The following is a 19,896-nucleotide window of genomic DNA, read 5'->3' as shown; positions in this document are numbered from 1 at the left end:
CAGATTCGCTGCTTTTTTATCACACTTTTTATTTGCTTTATTCTACAGTCTATCCACTGCCTCCAGGGTCTTTACATAATGCTTATCATTAGCCATTGCCTTTTGTGCAACCCAGGGAAAACAAAGATTTCATTACCTGGATGACCTTCTCATACTGGCCTCCTGCCAGCACACTTCACAACTGGATCTTGGTTACACTGTTTTACTCCAGGAAAGGCCAGGTTTCACCCTCAACCTCAGGATTTCCCTGATCCCCTTCCCAACATCTGGTCTTCTTGGTTTGCAAGCTCAGCACTATTTCTATGATGGTCTTCCTCCCCCAGGAGAAAGTTCTAACCCTGACTAGCTACTTCCACTTCCTGCTCTCTCTTGAATGTACCTCAGCAAGAGAAATTCTAAGAACTCTGGGACATAGGACAGTCACTGATTCTATGATGCCATTTGCAAGACTACACATGACAAAGAGCCTGTGGTACTTCACGTTCCGTTGGTCCCAGCACTGCCATCCTGTGGACTTCCAAATCCTTTGCTTGCCCTTTCTGAAAGAAAGAATTACACTGATAGATCTGTCACAGTCTTTTTCAATCCAGGTCAGACTTTTCCCCCAACCCACAACCCCCCCCCCACAGAACATCATTGAGATGCATCAGATGTGGATTGGGATGTGTAGACAGGTCATACATGTTCAAGGTCAGTCGTCCCCTTGAGAGAGAAGGGAACACATACATGTCAAAGAGTGAAAGCTTTTATTCAAGCCTTTCAAGTGTTCTCTTACATCTGGAACCTAGTTCTAATGGCATCGGACTGTGCAATAAAAGCAGATTTGTCCCTGTAAGCTGTTCACATTACGTCAGAAAACAGTGTTCTGATAGATTCACACAGAGCTGTGGAAGACTGTCATGAATGGATTTCAAACATAGAGGTCTTTTTGAATATAGTCTACAACTGGGGGGGTTCCTCAACTGTATCTGTTTTTCCTCCTGTCAGAACAGAAGGCTGAAACTGTTCTGTACCAGGACCCTTTGCCCTCAGGCCTGGAGAACAGATGCTGTGCAATTACACTGGAGAAGAGGGATGTCCCTCAATGCCTTCCCCCTCCTTTTAATCCCAGAGGTCCTTCTGACGATCCAGAGGGACAAACCAACAAACCAAATATCTTGCTAGTGACTCCATTCTGGATGAGGAGGCATTAGTTTCCCCTTCTTCTCCTTCTTCCCAGGGGCCATCACTACAAGCTACACCACAAAGTGGATTCACTGTCACAGAAAAAAGAAGCCTTAGTGCATGTTGACCTGCAGGCTCTCCACGTGAGACTTTGGGTGATAGAATCTTAGTACGTTGCAGACAACAGTTATCAGACAACATGCTACAGATGCTCCAGAGGGTGAGAAAACCTACCACTAGAAAATCCTACATCTTCAAGTGTTGAAAGAGATTTTCTATTAGATGTCTCAAGAAGAATGAGGACCCCTTTTGAGCAGAGATTCCCATTTTTCTATCATTTTTGTGCGAGTCACTGAAATATGGTCTAGTCTACTCTTCCATCAATGCACATCTACTATTTCTGCTTCATGCCTTTAGACCCTCCTTTACTTACCACGATTGAAGTCAAACAAATTTTCGGAGGAGTCCTACATCTGCCGTCCCAGAAGGGCGATTATGCCCCCATGGCATCTGAATTTTGTCCTGGAAAAACTTGCTCTGCCTTCTTTTGGAATATTATTCTCCATCCCCTTGAAGTTATGTACCTGGGAACACAATCTTACTGATTGCTCTTAACTCAAGACTGTAGGGCCATTCCTTCAATCCTTATCTTCCACAAGGATAGGGTCTTATTAAGGCTAACCCTGTCTTTATGCTTAAGGTAGAAAATGAACCATCTCTCAACCAGACCATAAATTTACCAACTCTCTTTCGTAATCCACAAAATAAGGGTGAAAGAAACATCTTTTCCTTGGATGTGTACAAATAGCTGATATTGTGCTTAAGACAGAACAAAAACTTTCTGGAAAACAGATCGACTTTTTGTTTCCTTTCAGGAGGATAAGTTGGGTAACCCTGTCTCCAAATAAATGATATCCAAATGACTTTTCAAATCCATCTCCTTCTGTTACTCCTCACATGGCAAATCCCTGCCTTCACCCGTAAAGGTTCTTTCCACCAGAGCTGTCTCCTCATCTGGAGCCTTCTTCAAAGCATTGACTCCAGATTCATTCTTGAGATGGCCACCTAATTGTCACTTACAAGTGGATGCATTTTCTAGATCTAGCTAGATTTGTACTGCTAGGTCTGGAAGACAGTGCTTCTGTCTCCGATTCATCCACTCTTATCCCCTAGCTTTTGGAATTGCCCATCGGTTTTGAAATACTGCAGCATTGGTCCAAGGAAGGACACAGTACAGTTATCTAAGAATTTACCATAATAGTAGATGTCCTACTGATCACTGTTATAGTATTGCTTCCCTCCCTCCATCCTACCATTTTTTGTATTACTCATCCTTCCTTTTTGGTGTTCTATATCTTGTGGACTGTGGGGGTAGGGAGATCGCCTATTTTCCTTCTTTCTTTGCTGGACTACTCATTGTCTTGGTCCTCGGATCCTTCCAAAGTCTCCTGGCTGTAGATAGTGTGAGGATCTTAGGCTTATATGTCCACTTATATATTCCTGTGCTCATGAGCTGTGGTCATACATTGAATGTGTGAAGCGTCCAGAAGGTTTTGGTATGCCAACCAGACATCTGGTTACCTTGGCTGGATAACCCATCAGTTTTAGAATACTGCAGCAGTGATTAGTAGGGCATCTACTGTTATGGTAAGTTCTTACATAACTGTACTTTTCTCTTACTGACATGGAATTTGTCAGGAATGCAGACATTGCAGGGAAATGGTTGTAATTCAGGAATTTCTTCTTCGTCTGAGAACTGTGATTCTGAGGAAGGTATGTCATCAGATTTCCCTACCGAAGAGATTTCTTTTACTGACACTTTATCCAAGATGAAAGATGTTTTCCAATGAGAGCAGAATGAGATTCCTATGCACAGTCTGTTATGAATAGATTTCTTACAATTAGAGATGTCTAAAGATGCAACTCTTCCTGTCTTTCAGCATGTTTTTCTCCCTGCTTTCAGCTTACCAGATGGTTATCCTGCTCCCAACAAGTCTGGCAAGTTATAGAAGGTACCCCAGACAGACAGTTTCCTAATCCTAAAGCAGACCCAGCAGACGTCCTTCTATTCTCATGTTGCAGTATTCTAAACTCTTGGGTTTTCCTCTCTTGCTACCAGAACATCCAGCCAGTATACAAAAACTTCTAGTCACTGCAGGGTACTAAGGGAACGTGGACTGTAAAAGTGACATCTGCACATACTAGACCTCAGAACTTCTCTGCCGCCAGTCAAAAGTCAGCTGTTCCTGCCATACTGGCTGTCTGATCGAAATTTCTAAAATAAGTACCCAGTTGGGGATGTTTTGTTATTTGGGTCACTTGATGCCTATGCGGTGCATGTCTTGATAACTCTGCCCTCTTTGGGACAAAAGTGGCTGAGGTATTCAAAACAGAAGGGGAAGGAGTTACAATACCTGAAACACCTGTTTGTTTCTCCTATCCCCAAATTCCACAGGAACTATCCCTCAAAAACACAATTCATCAGGAAATATTCTGCTACCCCTCCCCCTTTCCAGGGGCAGAAAGACTGCCAGGAATCCAACTACTCCTTCCAGGCCTGCTCAGACTCCAGCCCAGAAGTCTCCATTTTAAGACAGGGCAGGTAGTCTGTGACTACCTGCCATTCCTGAAAAAAAGGCTTGACTCCATTCTCCTACCTCTAAGGCTCTCCACTGTCTCCCTGTTTGGAAAAACATCACCACAGACAGGTGGGTCTTATCCATTATAGAGAAGGGTTATTTCATGACCTGGATTACAACTCCGTCCTTGAGGGGAATTCCACAGCCCCACAAAGAACAGCTTCCATTATTTCAGTCAGTTATAGACAGCCTCTTTGCCAAGGAATAATTCATCCTGTTCCTCTTCCTAGTCCCAAGGAAAGATGGCCTCTGGAGACCAATCCTAGATATTTCCCACCTCAAACTCTTCCTGGAAGTGCCCACCTTTCGAATGCTCACTCTGCAGACCCTCTTTCCTTTGATTGTCCCTCATGGGTTCTTGGCCACTTGGACATCAAGGATGCCTATCTGCACATCCCCATAAGGCCCAAATGCAGGAGTTACTTGTGTTTCTGTTTGGCCTCCTCACACTTTTAGTTCTCTGGCTTGCTCTTCAGACTTTCTACAGCATGAAGGGTCTTCGCCAAGTGCTTGGCACCAGTGGTAGCTTTCTGCAGGACCCAAGGGATTCAAATTTTCCCTTACCTACATGACTTTCTCAACCAGGCAGACTGCATGGAATCCCTGCAACACCATCTACAAACAGTAATATCACTCTTGCAAGCACTGGGCTTCAAGATAAATTACCCCAAGTCCAACCTGACCCCCTCTCGGGACATAATATTCCTGGGGTGCAGGATAAGGACGGATGCCATGAGGGCATTTCTGCCACCTCAAAAGGTGGAAAACATAAGGCAGTACCTGCTCACTGTCTTCCAAGCCCCAGACTTGACTGCCAAGCAGTACCCTTAGACTCCTGGGTTATATGGCATCAGCCATTCCCATGTTGCCATTGGAAGGCTGCACATGAGAAAGCTACAGTGGTACCTAACGTTAATATGGACACAGCACTCACATTTTCTAAAGTACAAAATCCCCTTCCTACCTAGCCTCAAGAAAGAGATTCAATGGTAGTTGAATCAAGTGAACTGCAACCTAGGACTTCCCTTACAGGCTCCCTTGCCAGTGCAGGAGATAACACACAGATGCCTCGGATCTGGGTTGAGGACCAGCCATGGGTTTCCTAAAAGTCCAGTCACTTGGCTGGACTCTGTCAAACAGGAACATGTCAATATCGGAGAGAAGAGAGCAATTCTTTTTGGTCCTAAAGGGCTTCCAACAAGGCCTTCTAAAATTGTTCACAGACAACACTACAGTTCTGTTATATGTGAACAAGCAGGGAGGAATAAAATCCTACTTTGTATGCAAACTAGCTCTGTGAGTGTGGGAGCTTGCCACAAAACATGGGAGTCATGCTACAGGCAGTGTAGATCCCTTCAGAGCAGAATACTCAAGCAGACACCTTAAGCAGGTCCATGTCACAGTCCCACGAATGAATGTTCCACAGGGATGTGTTCTTGGACGTAGTCCACAGATGGGGTATACCTCAGATAGATCTGTTTGCCTCCCCTATGAACAGACTTCTATCCTTTTGCAACAGGCTGCCCAGTCCTCTGGCAAGGGCAACAGATGCCTTCTCAATTTCTTGAAAGGGGATGTTTCTGTATGCATTTTTCCCCTTCCCACTATTTCAGAAAGTCCTACTGAAAATTCAGCAGGGCAAACCAAAATTCTTGTTGGTGACTCCCTTTTGGCCAAGACAGCACTGGACGTTCTTCGTGTTTCACTGGTGCATTCATCACATTTGGGTTATTTGCCTGCAGGTAGCCCTCTGCCGGCCTGAATACCAGAGTCTTCAGATTTCTGTTTTGGATGCTGTCGCTTCTTCCATGACGTCAGGTCGTCAGGGTTATAAAACATGCAGCCGATGCCATTACATCAGTTTTTCTTGTCATGTTGTGCCCGAAGCAGAAGCAGTTCGCAAGTGCCGGTCGGCCGACTCCTGAAATTTTCGTTTTCGAGTTTCAGACCTGAAGTCTTCAAAAAGATAAGTACCCCGTTGGGGATCCTTTTTTCTTGTTCTAACCAATGTCAGAAAAAATTAACAAAATTTTCTTGCCTGTGGAAAGCAAATACCTCATAGAGATTTTCATTCTTACTGCATTAACTGTTTAGGCCCAGACCACGACGTCCCTCGCTGACGGTTTTGTGCCTTGTTCAACGCCCGAAGTATTCATTGTTGGGCTATTTTTGTAGCTAAATACTTTCATTCTCAATCTCCATTCTCCGAAATGGCTTCGTTAAGCCATCCGACTACCGATCTTCCAAAAAAAGTACAGATAAAGACAGACCGCATAGGTCCAAAACTGCCGACAGTGCTTCAGTTAAGCTAGTCGCCAGTCCGCCGGTACTCGGTGAGGTGCTTTCGCAGCCCCTGATTACCCGCTATTACAGATTCGCAAGCCTCTACTGAGACCCATTCGGAGTCCCGTTTGCTGCAAGATGCTTCTTCGACTATGGAACCTGCGGATGTCTCTACCTTGGATGGGTCCGGAGCCACTGTGCAGGCACCTGCTTCTGAGGGTGTATTCAGGCCTACCGACTTTCATATTAAACCGACGACTTCGTTTCAAGCTAGGAATACCGAATTCCTCCAGTCTAAAGCCTCGCACTATGCCTAGAAAACTGGCGACCAAACCGCATTCTCAGACCTATATGCTTCAAAAACAAATGATTAAAATGGCTGAAGACCTCCTTCCCCCTCTAAGAGAACTGATTTTCTTTCTGATTCTTCTGATCAGGAATCTGATATCTGTGTTCCTTCTGACTACCAGGATTTACCCTTATCTACTTACGAGGATTCTGATGCAGAGAATTCCATTCCCTCTGCTTCCCTTCCAGAAGATTTTTCTTTTGGTGAAACCTTTCATACCCTTTGGGAGCATTTCCGCTGGGAAAGCCAGGACTATTTTGAGTCCAAAAAGAGACTTAGGGAATTTTTACTCCTGCCTCAACACAGGCCTCTAGCTATCTCTCCTGTTCTGGAGATTGTAGATGATGTTTTCTTAGAATCCAGCCTTAACCCAGATACGGAAACCTGACAGGTACTACAGAGTACCTGACTCTCACAAATTCCTCTTTGAGTATCCTACTGCAGATCCAGAGACCATTTCCCAAGGACCAAAAGACATTAAGGTTACTACTGCCAAAAATCCTACCCCTTCTGATAGGCACTCTAGAGCTTTTAGAAAGATGGGGTACGAAGGTATACACTTCTGCTACTTTGGCCATTAGAGCTTTAAATTGCCAGTTTCATATTTTTAAGTATCAGCGGCATATTGTAGGACTTCTTAAACAGAAAATGATGTTGATTCCTGACTGTGCTGAACACAAAGATTTGCAAGTGTTAATGCATTCTGCTGAACAAGTTGGTAAACATACTTTGCAATGTGGTTTTGATGCTTTATAAGCATCTTGCAGGGCTGCTGTCACTGGGTCTGTACTTAGAAGGCATACTTGGCTTAAGGAGTAAAACTTGCCAGATCATGTTAAAGCTAAATTACTGGATGCTCCCTTAAAACAAGACCACCTTTTTGGCAACAAAGCAGAAGTCCTCAAAAGGATGGAGGAAAAAGCTAAATCTATGCAAACTGTTAAAGATTTCTTACAAGTACAACCTCCTAGAGTCAGTAGGCATTGGCCTTCAAAGAATTGGTCTTTTCCAGTCCCTTCGAGGCCTTCTCAATCCAAACCCAGGAGCAGCAGACCACCAAGACTTCAGTCTCAGGCTATGCGCAGATCTAAGCAGTGGGAGCCCCCACTTCCAAAGCAGGGAGTAGTAAGCCACCCCCCCTATGGAAAAAGTACACAATAACTTATCCTTAACTCTTCCAAGCCCTGCTCAACTGCTTGCGCCCTTAGGAGGAAAGCTTGCCCTGTATGCGAAAAACTGGGAACTCGTTACCCAGAACAAATGGGTTTTAAACATAGTTTCCCTAGGATACAGATTCCACTTCCACTCACTCCCAACCCCAAGTAGATAGCCAGACCTCTCCCCAAATCAGTGGGCGAAGGCCAAAAACAAGTGCTGTCTCTCCTCAGTGTCAGGGCTGTTCAACCTGTCCCAGCAGAACAAAGGGGACAAGGTTTTTATTCAAGAGTGTTCCTGGTTCCCAGAAAAGAAAATTCCTGGCGTCCTATCCTGGACCTGGTATTCTCAACACCTTTCTGGTGGTTCCAAAATTCAGAATGCTAACTTTTCAACAGCTTCATCCTATGCTAGCCAAGGATGCCTGGCTGGCAACCCTAGACTTAAAAGAAGCTTACCTACACATCCCAGTAAGGGAATCCTGCAGACAATACCTACGTTTCAGGGCGGGCTCCATGCACTTTCAGTTCTCTGCACTCACCTTTGGCTTATCTACTGCACCCAGAGTATTCACAAAGTGCCTAGCTCCAGCCATTGCATTTTGCAGGCAGAGAAATATTCAGATTTACCCATACTTGGACGATTGTCTGATACAGGCAGAAAATCAGGACTTGCTATTACAACACCCGGCATTTGTAAAGAGACTTCTAACCTCACTGGGGTACAACATCAACGAGAAAAAAATCACACCTAGTACCCTGCCAACAGATTGTATTCCTGGGAGCAAGCTTGAACACAACTTCCCAGATGGCATTCCTCACTCCGGAGAAACACGTTTATTTGACAACCTACTTCAACATACTGGCCACAAAAACCCAGCTATCTGCAAGGAAAATCCTGCAAGCCCTGGGGTTCATGGCCTCTTGCATTCTGTTAATTCCATATGCATGACTGCATATGAGGAAGCTTCAATAGTATCTAAAAAGTCTATGGTGTCAACGTTCTCAGAACCTGGAAACAATGATTCCTATCATTCCTTGTCTAAGGGCAGAATTCCTTTGGTTGGGCAGAGGCCTGCTACCACAACAAGGGACTCTCTTTCACTCTACTCCCTGCCGCCCAAACCCTAACAACAGACGCATTAGACTATGCATGGGGGGCTCACATGGCAGGGCAGTGCATTCAGGGCAAATGGAATCCAAAAACAGATGCACCTGCATATCAATCAAAAAGAAATGTTAACTGTACAGAATGCTCTGACAGCCTTCAAAGACCTTATTCTTCCAGGTCAACTAGTGGTAAAGACAGACAACACCACAGTTATGTGGTACATAAACAAGCAGGGGGGAACCTATTCCTACCCACTCTGCAGACTAGCCATGGCTCTGTGGAACACAGCCTTGAGTTACCAAGTGAACCTGCAAGCTCAGTTCCTGCCAGGCAGACTAAATTCACTGGCAGACGACTTGAGCAGAAATCTCATGGACCCACACGAATGGAAACTGGAACTCAATATTCAAGCTCTTGAGGAACAAATGAGGGGCGCCAGAGGTAGACCTGTTTGCCTCCCATCAGAACTACCAATTGAACAAATTCTGCACCAGAACACCCCACACTCAAGCTTGGAAAGTGGATGCCCTTTCCTTTACCTGGGAAAGCTTCTCAATTTATGCCTTTCCCCCTCTGCCTCTCCTCTCGAAGGTTCTACTAAAGATCAAACAGGACAAGCCAAGGACAATACTGATTGCCCCAAACTGGCCACGCCAGCACTGCTACCCCCTTTTGCGCAGTCTGACAGTGATGCATCCATGGCACCTGCCTCAGACCCCTTCCCTGCTGTCCCAGCAGGCGGGCCAGATTCTGCACCCTCAGCTTCAAATCCTGAACCTTGCAACCAGGCTAATTCTCTGAGCTCACTTCTAGCAATCCTTGGTAAGCAGGCGCTGGATGTCATTTTTGAGGCAAGGAGGCCTAGTACTAGAAAATCCTATTTAGAATAGTGGAAAATATACTGTTCTTGGAGCCAGGCTCAGGGGATGGGCACAACGGTGCCCAGCTTACCTCGTATTCTAGATTATTTAACAGAAATGCTCCACAAGGGCCCATCTTTCTCTTCAGTTAAGATTCATGCCTCTGCCATTTCAACACATTATAATACTGAGACACCCCTTTTCTCTCATCACCTGCTAAAACAATTCCTTAGAGGGGACAAAAATTTAAGACCCCCCCCAGGAGAGCTTCCACTCCAGCCTTAAATTTGCATTGAAAGAACTCACTCTTTCCCCCTTTCAACCAGCTGCTACAGCAGAGTTAAAATTCCTTTCTTGGAAAACAGCCTTACTTCTAGCCATTACTTCAGCAAGAAGAGTGTCTGAACTGCAGGCCCTCATGGCAGTGGAACCCTTCATTATCTTTCATGCAGACAGGGTTTCCCTCAGAACTAACCCATACTTTATGCCCACGGTGGTGTAGTAGTGTGGCTCTAAACCAGTCCATTCCTTTGCCTACTTTTTTCCCTAATCCTCAAAATAAGGGGGAAAGGATACTGCATTCTCTGGATGTGCACAGACAGCTTAGAATCTATTTGACCAGAACTAAGCCTCTCAGAAAATCTGACCAGCTGCTAGTTAGCTTTGCTGCAGGGGCAGAGGGGAAGGCCATTTCAAAACAAACCATTTCCAAATGGATAGCCCATTGCATCCATTTCTCCTACAAGCACCATGGAAAACCTACCCCACAGGGGATAAGATCACATTCCACCAGGACTGCATCTACCTCTACTGCATTTCTCAGGGGAAGTCCCACCAGGGACATCCTGGAAGCTGCTACCTGGAGCTCTGTACATACTTTCTCCAAGCATTACCACCTGCCTATCTTTTCTAAATCCAGAGCTGGATTTGCCACAGCAGTCTTACAGAGCCTAATTGCTGGCCCCAATGTTCTTTAACTGCCTCCACCCTTCCTTAGCTTTGCGAATCAATCCAAGTGTGATGACTGCAACAGTGAAACACGAAGAACATAGTACAGTTGTGTACACTTACCATAAATGTAGATGTTCAAGTGTATTCACTGTTGCAGTCCTGGTTAACCCCCCCCCCCCAGCCCCCTGACTTCTCTTGGCTCTACCTTTCCTTCTGGCATGTATTATATCATGTGTATTTGCTTTTTGCTGGGGGTGTTCCATACCATATAATTGCTTCCTATTGTGGGGACACCTGACATCTGGGGCAATAAAAACTGATGTAATGGCATCAGCTGCATGTTTTATACCCCTGACAACCTGATGTCATGGAAGAAGCGACAGCATCCGACGCAGAAATCCAAAGACTCTGGTATTCAGACTGGCTGAGGGCTACCTGCAGGTAGATAACCCAAATGCGATGACCGCAACAGTGAATACACTTGAACATCTGCATTTATGGTAAGTGTACACAACTGTACTTTCCCCCCTCCTTCTGCATTTAACCAGGGGCAATCACCACAAGTTACCTCACAGAGTGGGCCTTCTCACACAGGACAAGGGATCTCTAATCCACTCCCACCTACAATCTAAACCTTACCCTGTGGGTGATAGAATTTTGATCCTTTACAGACACCTCTACAATGAGGATGTGCTCACAGTCCTGCAGGAGGCCAGGAAACCTAATATTAGGATACCTTGTTTGTCTAAATGGAAAAGATTCTCCATATGGTGTCTACAAAGACAGTTGGACCCTTTCCAGGGTGATGTCCCTTTGGTGCTGTCATACCTGTGTGACCTCTTGCAGACCGGGTTGGTGTACTCCTCTGTTAAAGCCCACCTTGCTGCTATTTCAGCTTTTCTGCCTCTGGCCCATCTATTGGCTTCTCAATTGCCTGCAAAGTTATTCCTAAAGGGAGTGCTGCACCTCAGGCCCCCAAGGAAATCCATCACACCCCCCTGGGACCCAAATTTTGCTTTGGGGAAGCTAACGGGGCCCCCTTTGAACCAGCTTCTAAGGTCTGTCTGAAACACTGCACTTAGAAAACAATACTCCTAGTAGCCTTGACATCAGCTATAAGAGTGTCGGAGTTACAGGCCCTCATGGCCATTTCCCCTTTTCTCGTCTTCCACAAAGAAAGGGTAACCCTTAGCACCAGCCCTTCATTCGTGCCAAAGGTGGTCAATGAGCTGTCCGTAAACAAAGATGTTCACCTTCCCACCTTTCTTGCCCATACTTAGAGTGACGTGAGAGAGTCTTACATTCTCTTGATGTGCATAGACAGCTTAGGTTTTAGCTAGACAAGACCAAGTCTATCAGAAAATCAGAACCCTGGGGAAAGCAGTGACAAAAGCAGTCAATTTCAGCTTGGATTTTCAGAGCAAATTCTTTCTGTTATGCATACCATGGGAAATTCTTGGAGTCCAAAGTTAAAGCACACTCCACTAGGGGTATGGCTTCATCTGGAGCTTTCTTTAAAGGATTGGACACTGCCACCATTTTAGAGGCAGCTACATGGACCTCTCTCCCCACCTTTACCAATCATTACAAATTTGATCACATTTCCAAACCCAGGGCTGGATTTGCCAGGGTATTCCTCCATGGATTTATAGAAAATAGTTCCAAACCACCACTCTCCTCTTCCCAGTAAGCTTTAGCACTCACCCAAGAGTTTGAAATACTGCAACATGAGAAAAGAAGGACATAGAACAGTTGTGTAAAATATTACCATAACCATAATGTCCTTCTCTTCCATGTTGAAGTATTCCTTCCCTCCCTTCTTCTCCTCTTTTTCCTTTAAAGTGTTCCTTTTTGGATGGCACTGCACTTGCACATTTTTTTCTGGGACTGGTGTCTGACTGTGGCGCTTAGTTCGGAGGTCTGGTATGTGCAGACATCACTTTTATGGCCCACGTTCCCTTACCCAGTGTCAGACATCCCCCGTACCATGGAGTGACTAGAAGCTTTTGTATACTGGACAGACGTTTGGGTAGCAGGAGAGGAAAACCCAAGAGTCTGGAATACTGCAACATGGAAGAGGAGGGCATCTATGGTTATGATAAGATTTTACACAACTATTCTTTATTTCTGTATCCAAATCTGCTTCTTAACATTTTACTGCTGCTAAATCCCATCCATCTTCCCAAAAAGGATAGAAAAGCAATGGATACATTGGGGAAGAAAATGTGTTCTAGTACTTTAACTTTCAGAATTTTAAACTGTCAAACTTGTATGCTAAAATTTTTACTGTTTCTGTTGAGAACATGCAGAAGTTAATGGTTTTGAGGTAAAGAATTCATCAAATGATTATGTAACAGCTGTTTCTCATGTGGCTAAGCATATTTTTAAATCTACTTATGATGCTGCTGATTCTTCCTTCAGAGCTGTTACTTCTTGATCAGTTTTGAGGAGACTTGCTTGCCTTCATTCTCAAAATCTTCCCAATAATGATAAATTTGAGATTTTAAATTCTTCCCTTGATAATAAAGTTTGTTTTGGCCCTTTTGCAGCTGTGGTGCTTAAAATGTGTGATGAAAGAGGAAACTGATTCAGGGAGTGTCATATTTTCAGAGCAAATATTATCTTTCCTTTCTACCCTACTCCCTTTTCCTATAATCATTTTAAGCAACAAGGAGCCAGAACACATTAGATATCCACAGGGAGCTCAGATTCCACCTAAACACAAATCAATCCTTCAGGAAAGCAGATGAGCTTTTGGTCTACCGTGAAGGTAAAAGGAAAGGGCAAGCACTGTCCAAACAGACCATTTCCAGATTGTTGTATCATGATATTTCCTTTTGTTGTACTCATCATAATAGGCCACTTACATTCCACAAGGCCTTGGGCTTTTCTGGTGGCTTTTTGGAAAGGGGTTGACTTTAGAAGTATCCTAAAGGCAGCAACAAGGTCCCTTGTACACAAGCACTACACACTGGATTCCTTTTTCCAGAACAAGAACAGGTTTTATTAGGACCATTATCCAAGGGCTCCTGTAGTCTGTTACCTCATCCTTTATTCTTCTTTAAACTATGGTAGTCTACCAATGTAGTTTAGGCTGCTGGAACAGTGATAGCGTTTTGTTCTTAACAAAGTTGTGTAAGTACATTTATGTTAACAGTGGACATTTTAATAGATGCCTCTTGCAGTAGCCTCTTTTCCCTCTAGCCTCTTTTACTTGCCTGTATGTTTTTGGTGTTGCTAAGATGCAGATACATCACCCCTTTTTGTATAGTCACTGTTTGTTTAGTGATAATTAGAACATGTAGAACACGCTCTTAACTTTGTGTAGCTGGACAGTCATAGGGGGGTAGGTGTCTTATTGCATAGACTACTGCAACAGTAATCTACTAGACGAATGCTGTTATGGTAAATGGTTGTGTAACTTTGCTTTATTTACAATTGAACTTGATACAGCATGGTTTTAAGCTGCGATACACTGGAGTATTTACAAGAATTCAGAAGTTAGCATCTTATTACCCCAAGACTTAGTAGTGTAATAGAGTTGCCATTGTCATCTTACTATTTTTTAAGACCATGGAATTGTGTTTGACTTTATGAACTCATTGTCTTAGGGATGACTTTTTTATTTTAGCCAACTGATACCTCATAGTGAAACTGTTCCCGGTTGTGAAGGCTGATTAATGAGAATTCATTGGAGGGGTGATATTTCTAGGGGCGAGAAAAACGATTCGTATTGCAACATTATACATGAGAATTCATTGACATGGCTGTAAGATTACTTGATCCAGCTGTTCTGTGATATGGAAAGTAAATGTGCTTTAGCGTTGATTTTTTTTTTTTTCCTTTTTTTTTTTTTCTGTTGGTACATTTTATAAAAAGGCTGTAAGGTAGTTCTTTGTAACCAGTTTTTGTTTTGTGGCTAGCTAGATATCACAGCCCAGGTAAACAAAAACAGGCGGACAGATTGCAGTCTGGAAACTCAACTGTACTTGACTTGATATCGCATGCTGGAAGTCTGCTTACTGATGGTGCAGCTATGTCTTATTTTCATAACTGTTTTTGTTTTGTAGCTCAGGAGTTGGAAAGCTTTTCCATCTTGAAGCTTAAATGATTTTTCCCCCTCTAGTGTTCAGGTCTGGAGTAGATGCATTCAGTGTAGCAGAGGAAGCGTGCATATTTTTGTTAGAAATAATTTCAGATAGTATTGAATTGTTATGTCAGTGTTGTGCTCTGCATGGTAATTGTTTCCTACTGTACTAAATTTCTGGTAATAGCATTTTTCCCTTGCCCTTTGACAGCTCAGCGTTGTCAGCAGAGCTGCACAAGAAAAGAAAACTGATGGACCAACCCTCCCTGCAGAGCAAGGTGCTGAAGGTCAATGTAAGTGGAACTTGTTTACACAGTTTTTGACACCAGTTTGTTCTTTTGTTTCAGGAAAATATGGAGAGGTATCTTAACAGAAATGTATCAACAATGATACAGCCTGCAGCTGCTTAGCACTTCGTGGATCATTTCTGGATACTGGTTTAACTTGTGTTCTACATGTGATATTCGTATACTCGGCATAGCAAAATATCTTTAACAAGAAAGAACTAGCTCTACTGCTGGCTATATGGGAAATTCATTATTTTTTTTCCAAAAAAAAAATCTTGATGCTGTATGTAGAACAGCAGTCAGAACAAGTGCATTTGTCAGGGGACGTGATCTCCTTCGTGAAATAGTTGGTATGTTTTATTTCATTGTGCAAGTCCTTTGTTTAAACTTTTTTTTTTTTTGTCGAGGTGGAACATTACTTATATGTTCTGATCTTACTGCCCTTGAATCAGTGGAAGGATTAATGTGCATATAGGGATTTTGATGACATTGATTATTGAGAGCAAATGATTCATGTCAGTCCTTCAGTGACACAGTGGACTGGATAGGCTTCAGTGTGCCTGTACTTTTTCTGGTATGTGCCCTGAACTACTTGTGTGAATGATTTAAAAGCAATTCATCAGCTTCCCACTAAGATTCTTGCTGCTGAGATTCCTAATGTGATTGGGTATCCATTTGTCCATAGTGTATTCACTGTTCATTCAAAATAAAATAGTAGTAAATTGATTTTTGGATTTCCCCCTTATTTAAGGACAGTAGAGTCTTTTGGTGGATGATGCATTCTGACAGTTTCAGTCTTATTGTCTGAAAATAAAACAATTTATAGAATTTCAAAGTATTATACCAGGATGTGCTGCGTTGTTTTTTTGTGACTTTAGAAATATTTTCATTAACATTTTGAAATTTTCAAAAATATAAAGCTGTGTCTGCACTACAGTGTGCACCCTTGTGTTGTGTAAAACTTAAAATAAGTACCATGGATTCTGATTAGATTCAGATTATTCTCCAGTTTTAAGCAAAACCCAAAGAATGTTCAAAGTGATAATACACTTCAGACTTTGTAAATTGTCACTCACAGTATAATGTCCCAAGAATTTATGTTTTAAAGCTATGTAAAGTATGTATGCATTATTAAACAAAATGAACAACTGAAGTTGCATTTTAGTAACATGAAAAATAAAAAATGTAACAGTATATATAAATATAGCCCCAAAAGTTGGGAAAGCATAATCTGAAAGTAAAACTAAATGGGTAAATTATTCATGCTTGAACATTTTAGAAAGTTTAATGTATAAGCTTTTACATACAGTTCAGGTAAAGAGAAGGAAGGCATTTTTAGATAAGTAGTTGCAGTTTAGTAATAGGCTAATGTGCTAATCTTTGTTCCATAGGCTTCATTTAAATTATTGCACTCTAGCAGATAGTTTCCGGTTTTCTTTTCCTTCAGACCTGGAGACTAAAGATATAGTCAAGTACTCCTGCTTAGATGTCCTTCAAGGATGCATCTGCAGTCCTAACATATGGGTTGTCCTGCCTCAGGCAGCCCTTCGGTCGGCCGAATTCCAAAGTCTGGGTCTGGCCTCGGCTGATGTCGCACTTCACCCGACGTCATAGCTGCTGTGGTATAAAGGCATCAGCCGATGCCATTTTCCTCAGTCTTTCTTGCCGCGCGGTGCCCGAAGCAGAAGCTGTTCGCAAGTGCCGGTCGGTCAGATCCAGAGATTTCTACTACCGAAGACTTCTAAAAAGCTAAGTACCCCGTTGGGGACTCTTTCTTGCCTCAGCCGATGTCAGACAAAGTACCTCATAAGGATTTCCACTCTTACTGCCTTCCTTGTTTAGGCCCGGACCACGACGTATCAGCTTGCTTAGCCTGTGCTTCCTTCAACCGATGGACGCTTAGACGTCGGTCGGAGTTTGCAGAGGAGTTTTTTGGTCCCGCTTTTGCATACAAAATGCCGTCGGAGACTCCGACTACACAATTAGCTAAAAAGCGCAAGGAAAAGGACCGACACTCGCGGCCCGCGGTTTCGGCTGAAACCACGGTTAGGCCAACCGCGAGTGTCTCGGTTTCGGCTGAAACAGAGTCCTCGGTTCTTCCTTCGGCCGAAAGCATGCCTCCAATAGCCGAGGCCTCACAGAGCATGGCTTAATCTGCTACTGAAATTACCCCTACAGAAGCAGGCACCCGGAATTTGTCAGATACTATTCCTTTAGACATATCTACCCCTGCACGTGGGGCTGCTAGACCCCCTGCATCTATGTCTATCAAGGCTTTTTCCAGGGCTAAAGCAGCTAAATCTTCTAAGGCCTTACCTGCAAAAACTCCCTCACACAGGCCTACCTCTAGCTCCCAAATGCTCAGCCTGGCTGAGGATCTCATTTCTTTGATCAGGGGATCCCAACCTCACCCAGACAGGCCCTCTCAACCCCCTCCAGATAAGAGGCCTAGGACTGAACCCCCGGAACCTGTTTCTTCAGATTATTCCACGGATGTCTCAGATAGTTCAGACCCTCAGGAAGGCCCATATTCTCCTTATGAGGATTCTGATGCAGAAGACTCCATTCCTTCTGCCTCTCCTCCTGAAGAATTTTCTTTTGGGGAAACCTTACATGCTATGAGGGAACACTTTCAATGGCAGGGCCAGGATTTTTCAGATTCAAGGAAAAGGCTAAGGACTTTCTTACACTTACCACAGCATAGGCCTTTAGCCATTCCTCCAGTACTAACAGTTGTTGTTGATGCATATAATGATGCCTGTACTGCCCCTGATTCTCTTCCTCCGGCCCCTGCCAAGCCGGACAGATATTACAGGGTCCCGGACACACACTACCATTTGTATAAGGCTCCTGTTGCAGATCCTGAAACCATTTCACAGGGCCCTAAAGCTGTGGCAGCTGCCTCTGCCAAAAACCCTCTCCCCTCTGAAAGGGAACCTAGAGCATTAGAGAGATGGGGTAAAAAGGTTTATACTTCTGCTACTCTTTCAGCCAGGGCCTTAAACTGTCAATTTCACATGATTCAGTACCAGGAATTTTTGTTAGACCAGCTAAATAAAAAAACTGTCCTCTCCTGAACCTATAGACCGCAAGTCCCTTCAGGATTTGGTACATAACTCTCAGCAGGTCAGTAACCATTTCTTAAAATGTGGCTATGATGCACTGGAGGCTTCCTTTAGATCAGCTATGACTGGTACAGTGATTCGAAGGCATGCCTGGTTAAAAGAACAATCCTTACCAGACCATGTTAAGTCAAAACTCCTAGATGCTCCTATGGAGAAACAAAGTTTGTTTGGCTCCCCTGCACAGGAGGTTCTAAAGAAGGTGGAAGAAAAAGCAAAATCTGTCCAAACAGTCAAGGATTTCTTACAGGTCCAACCTCCGAGGTTTAGCAGAAATTGGCCTTCGAAGAATTGGTCCTTTCCAGACACCTCCAGAGCACAGAGAGGCAGAAATAGACGCCCAAGAGGCAGAGGTCAATCCAGGGGTGCCTACAGGGGACGTCAGTGGCAACCTACCAACCAGAAAAGTACTGCCACAGATTCAACTACAACCACTTCCACAGGACAGACACAATGACTTGGCTCTGATTCCGCCTACCAGGGAACAACTGGAAGCACCCTTGGGCGGAAAACTAGCCTTATTTTCCGTCAACTGGCATTACATTACAGGAGACAAATGGACTTTACAAACAATAGACAAAGGCTACAGGTTTCACTTCCACACTCTACCAAAAAAAAGAGGAATGCCAAACCTACCACCAAGCCAAAAAACAGACGCTCTAAGACAAATCAACAACTTACTAAGGATGAGAGCTATAGAAAAGGTACCGCCTATGGAACAAGGCCAAGGATTTTACTCCAGGCTTTTCCTTGTACCAAGAAAAGACAATGGAGACCTATTCTCGACTTGTCCGCTCTGAACACATACCTCATTGTTCCAAAATTCAAAATGCTGACCCTCCAGCAACTTCTTCCCATGCTGGGCAAGGAGTCTTGGCTGGTGACTCTAGATCTCAAGGAGGCATACCTGCACGTCCCTATACGACCAGATTGCAGAAGACACCTCAGATTTCTTGCAGGATCAGAGCATTATCAATTCTCAGCATTGCCCTTTGGCTTATCTACTGCGCCCAGAGTATTCACGAAATGCCTGGCATCAGTAATTGCTCATTGCAGGCTTCAGGGAATTCAAATTTACCCATACCTGGACGACTGCCTAATACAAGCGGACAACAAGGCAAAATTAACAAAAGATTTGGAAAAGGTCATACAACTCTTGCAAGCCTTGGGATACACAGTCAACATGCAAAAGTCAAGACTAGTACCATCCCAAAGGATAACATTCTTGGGTGCAGAACTGGATACATCAACTCAGATGGCTTTTCTCACAGAAGAAAAACAAAAGCAACTACCAGTCTATTTCATGACATTAACAACACAAACTCAGCTTACTGCAAGGAAAGTCCTGCAAGCCCTGGGTTACATGGCATCCTGCATAATATTGATTCCGCATGCCAGGCTGCATATGAGAAAGTTGCAATGGTACCTAAGGAATGTATGGTCTCAACACAAGCACAGTCTAGAAGCCCAGATTCCAATAATTCCATGCCTGAAGCAAGAATTCCTGTGGTGGGCTCAGGCCTGCCAGTTGAACAGAGGACTGCCTTTCCACAAACCTCATCCAAACCAGACCATCACCACGGACGCCTCAGACCTAGGCTGGGGGGCACACATGGTGGACAAGTGCATACAAGGCCTATGGACCCAAGACCAGCTGAATCTACACATAAATCTAAAGGAGATGCTGGCAGTGAAACATGCAATCCAGGCATTCCGACCATTCCTTCAACAAGGTCACCTGCTGATAAGGACGGACAATACCACAGTCATGTGGTACATCAACAAACAGGGAGGTACACATTCATATCCTCTATGCTGGATGGCAATGGACCTGTGGAATGTGGCCCTGAATCTCAACATTCAACTTCAGGCCAGATTTGTACCAGGAA

The 19,896-nt window shown here is 43.9% G+C and overlaps 1 protein-coding gene across 3 annotated transcripts in view; it reads left to right on the top strand.

The window, feature by feature from the left end:
* Window positions 1-19,896, top strand: part of USP3 (ubiquitin specific peptidase 3) — a 1,626,170-nt gene that overhangs the window by 638,573 nt on the left and 967,701 nt on the right. For all 3 annotated transcript variants that reach the window (XM_044077747.1, XM_044077746.1, XM_044077748.1), the window contains one exon: window positions 14,810-14,891. In XM_044077747.1, the coding sequence (XP_043933682.1) occupies window positions 14,810-14,891 (82 nt within the window). The remainder of the gene's footprint in view (window positions 1-14,809; window positions 14,892-19,896) is intronic.

This window comes from Protopterus annectens, chromosome 7.part0, assembly GCF_019279795.1.
Source record: "Protopterus annectens isolate FY-2018-M chromosome 7.part0, PAN1.0, whole genome shotgun sequence".
In the NCBI taxonomy this organism is placed as follows: Eukaryota; Metazoa; Chordata; order Ceratodontiformes; family Protopteridae; genus Protopterus; species Protopterus annectens.
This window is presented reverse-complemented; position numbering and strand designations above follow the sequence as displayed.